The 4,288-nt window shown below is 41.3% G+C and overlaps 1 protein-coding gene across 1 annotated transcript in view; it reads right to left on the bottom strand.

Annotated features, from left to right (window-relative positions):
* SFXN5 (sideroflexin 5) overlaps positions 1 to 4,288 on the bottom strand; it is a 205,617-nt gene that overhangs the window by 47,530 nt on the left and 153,799 nt on the right. The window contains exon 10 of the mRNA XM_006862888.1: positions 1,357 to 1,447. Coding sequence (XP_006862950.1) covers positions 1,357 to 1,447 — 91 coding nt within the window. The remainder of the gene's footprint in view (positions 1 to 1,356; positions 1,448 to 4,288) is intronic.

Here is a 4,288-nt window from a genome sequence, read left to right as displayed (position 1 = left end):
GCTGTGGGTTAATGCGCTGGACTGCAAAGCTGGTTTGAAGCACAAGGTCAGCAGTTCAAGCTCACCAGCAACTCCTCAGAAACCCTATACAGGGTCACTATGGGTCAGAACTGACTCATCGGCACTTAATAACAAACAACAATTTAGATTCATTGCCCTCTACACTTTCTATTTTTGTGTTAAAGTTGTCAATCTGATCTCATACAGATAATTCTTTGAAAGAGTACAATGTTTAAGGCAAACATCCTTTATTAATTGAGATAAATTGTTGTTCAGTTTAAAGATGGTTTCAGGGAGCACCTGTCTTTTGAATACTAATCACTCACTGCTTTGAGCTGCTTTCAGTGTTTCTTTTTACTTTTTTAAAACTTCCCACTGTCATGTCCTTCTCTCCAAACAGAATGCAGACTTGTAAAGGGGTAAGTGGGCTCTTGGTGGGACACTCAGGGCCAGGCCTACAGCAGAATTTATTATGAACTTCCAACTCCAAATGCAACAGAGGCTCTGCTAACGGCCGAAGAAAACCCCTCCAAACACACATGCACCTTCCTGTGGCCCAGAGCTGTGGGATGATTATATGAGGCCACAGATGAGCTCCCATTGATAAGAACTATCATCTGGACTTGAGTATTGGCTTCCAATACCTGAGGGGCCTACAAAACCCAAAAACATGAAACACTAGACTAGCTGAAGCTCACAGCCTTTTTTTCTGTACTTCAAACCCCTTTGGCAGATTGGTGAGGCCTAGGCACCTGGCTCTGGACAATGCTTTTGAATACATAAAATACAATACAAAGGACTATGGAGGGATTGTACGAAAATAAGCTAACAGAATTTTAAAAATTGGAATATATAGTAATAGATATGCTTTTTAATTAATCAATAGTAAGATCTGGCAGAGGATTTATTAACTACTGAAATTATGAGTTAGCATTGAGCATGAACAATATTTTAAGATCCCTATTAAAATAACTGTGTAACATGAAAATATCTGTGATTTTTTTTTTTTTTTTTTTTGGTAATAATGTCACAGGTTGTGCTAATGTTACTTAGGTTTGTTACCTACATGTATGATTGAAGGAAATGTTCAATCTTGGTTAGAAGTTAGTGCAAATATTTTTCCCAACCAAATTCATGGGTGGCCTGCATTCTCTCTACAGATGCTTTAGAGCCTGAAGACTCCAAAAATGTGTTAAAAGTTGTCTTGACACAGAAGTTGATCAGCAAGGCTTCTGTAACCCTCCCCTCCGTTTATACACCTCAGGCAGCCCCGGGCATCAGGAAAGGTATGAGAAAACTACTGGGAATCCCCCTCATCATATCCACAGACACCCCCCAGCCTCATGCAAATCTTACCTACAGCAGGGAATGGTACAAATCTCTGGACAAGAAGGCGAGTGGCCGGGGTGAACTTGTTGGCTTTCTGAACCAGGACATTAAGGCCCACCTGATAAAGAAAAAACCAGAAAAGTATATGAAGTTGTAGTGGTCTGTGGGAGGAAGGACAAAGAAAGAAAGGGGTCATATTCCCTGTGAATGGGCACCCAGGCCCCTATTCCACAGTCACTGGATGCTGTACATGTCCAGTGTGGTTGTTTAAACCACCATTAGCTATTCATCCCAGTTAATTGGCCCTTGAGGAAGGAAAAGAGGAAAAACATCACTCTTGCCCATAGGCGCGCGCGCACACACACACACACACACACACACACACACGGGATAGGGGAGAGATGGAGAGGTATTTGCTAATAGAACATTATGTAATTTGCAACTAAACTACCAACTGTTCCACAGAAGAAAGATAGGCTTTCTGCTCCTGTAAAGATTTACGGCCTCGGAAACCCTGTACAGGGTCACTATGAGTCGGAACTGACTCCACGGCATACAACAACAACATTGAGTCAAATACTACTCATGACAACCCCACATGGGCCGAGTAGAATAGGGTTTTTCATGGCTGTGACCTTTCTTCTTCCTAGGAGAGACTCTGTTGTTGTTGTTAGGTGCCATCGAGTTGGTACCAACTCATAGCAACCTTATGCACAGCAGAATGAAACACTGCCCAATCCTGGGTCAACCTCACTATTGTTGACACGCTTGAGTCCATTGATGCTGCCACTTGGCCAAACCATCTCGCTGGGTGGTCTTCCTCTTTATCTGACCTTTCACCTTACCAAACATGATACCCTTCTCCAGCGACTGGTTCCTCTTGACAACATGTCCGAAGTATGAGAAACAAAGTTTGGCCATCCTGGCCTCCAAGGCGCACTCTGGCTGCACTTCTTCCAATACAGATCTGTTGGTTCTTTTGGCAGCCCATGCATGGCACTTTCAATATTCTCCTCCAACACCATGGGTTCAAACTGACACCCTCTCAGTTAGTAGCCCAGTGCTTAACCATTTGTGCCATCTACCTTTAAATGAGGACTTCTAAATTATTTGTCTGTCAGTTTGTCGTACTGTGGCGGCTTGCATGATACTGGAAGCTTTATCACCGGTATTTTAAATACCAGCATGGGGTAGGTTTCAGTAGTATCTTCAGAATAGGACATAGAAAGAAGGAGAAGCAGACTACTTCTGATATTTGTTGTTGTTGTTAAGTGCTATTGAGTCGGTTCTGATCCATAGCGACTCTGTATAAAGATTTCGAGGAGTTACTGGTGAGTTAGAACCACTAACCTTGCAATTCAAACCGACTTTGCAGTCCAGCACATTAATCTACAGTGCCACACCTAGAGTCTGAATGTTTAACCACTGAAAACCTTATGAATAGCAGAAGAGCGGGCAGATAAATACCAGAAAACAAAACCAGAATATTTTCAGATATAGTTCCAGAAGAGGAGTCCTTCAGGTTGCAAGCACTCAAAATACGACTGGGGAAGGGCTACCTTATCAAAATAGAGTTGACCATGATGATGTGAATGGAGTAAAGCTTTTGGGACCTTTATTTGCTAATGCAGCAGAACTCAAAATAAGGAGAAAAAGCTGCAAACATCCATTAATAATTGGAACATGAACTGTACAAAGGATGAATCTATGAATATTGGAACTTGTGACAAATGAAATGGAATGCATAAAGACTGATATTCTAGGCATTACTGAGCTGAAATGGACTGGTATTGGTCATATTGAATTGGACAATCGTATGGTTTACTATACTGTCAATTGCAAATTGAAGAGGAAAGTATTGCATTCACTGTCAAAAAGAACATTTAAAGATCAACTTTGAAGTACAATGCTGTTGGTCACAGGATGATATCCATACATCCACATGGAAGACCCAAGTCCTGGTGTGACACTGTAGGATAAGCACTGGACCACAAGGCCAGTTTGAACTGCAAGGTCAGTTGTTCAAACTCACCAGCTGCTCTTCAAAAACCCTGTACAGGGTCACTATGAGTCAGAACAGACTCAATGGCATTTAAAAACAACATCCACAAGGAAGGCCACAAGGTTGGTGGTTCAAACTCACCAGCTGCTCCTTGGAAATCCGATACAGGGTCACTGTGAGTCAGAACTTACTCGATGGCACTCAACAACATGTGCCAACCACTAAAGGCAGTGATGATGAAACTAAAGAATCCTATCAACTTCTTGAATCTGAAGTTGATCAAACATGCAATCATGATGCACTGATAATTACTGGTGATTGGAATGCAAAAGTTGGAAACAAATAGGAAGGGACAGTAGTTAGAATGTATGGCCTTGTTGATAGAAATAATGGAGACCGCGTGATAGAACTGTGTAAGACCAATGACTTTTTCATTGTAAATACCTTTTCTAAACAACATAAAAGGCAACTATACACATAGACCTCACCAGATAGAACACACAGAAATCAAACTGACTACATCTGTGGGAAAAGACAGTCAAAAACTCAGTATCATTAGCCACACAAGGCAATGGCAGACTGTGGGACAGACCATCAATTGCTCATATGTATGTTTAGGCTGAAGCTGAAAAAAATTTAAATAAATCCATCTCAGCAAAAATATGAACTTGAATTTAGAGACCATCTCAAGAAGAGATTTGATACAGTAGACACTAATGACCGAAGACTAGAAGAGTTATGCTATGACATTAAGAATATCATATAGAAAGAAAACAAAAGCTCATTTAAAAAACAGGAAAGAAAGAAAGACCAAAACAGATGCCAGAAAAGAATCAGAAACTTGCTTTCCATCATTGTTGTTGTTGTTGTCAGGTGCCATCGAGTTGGAACCGACTCATAGTGACCCCATGCAGAGCAGAACGAAACAATGTCCGATCCTGGGCCAACCTCACTACC

This window comes from Chrysochloris asiatica, unplaced genomic scaffold (assembly GCF_000296735.1).
Source record: "Chrysochloris asiatica unplaced genomic scaffold, ChrAsi1.0 scaffold00052, whole genome shotgun sequence".
Classification (NCBI taxonomy): Eukaryota; Metazoa; Chordata; class Mammalia; order Afrosoricida; family Chrysochloridae; genus Chrysochloris; species Chrysochloris asiatica.
Note: the sequence above shows the minus strand (reverse complement) of the source record. Positions and strands in the feature narration are given on the sequence as shown.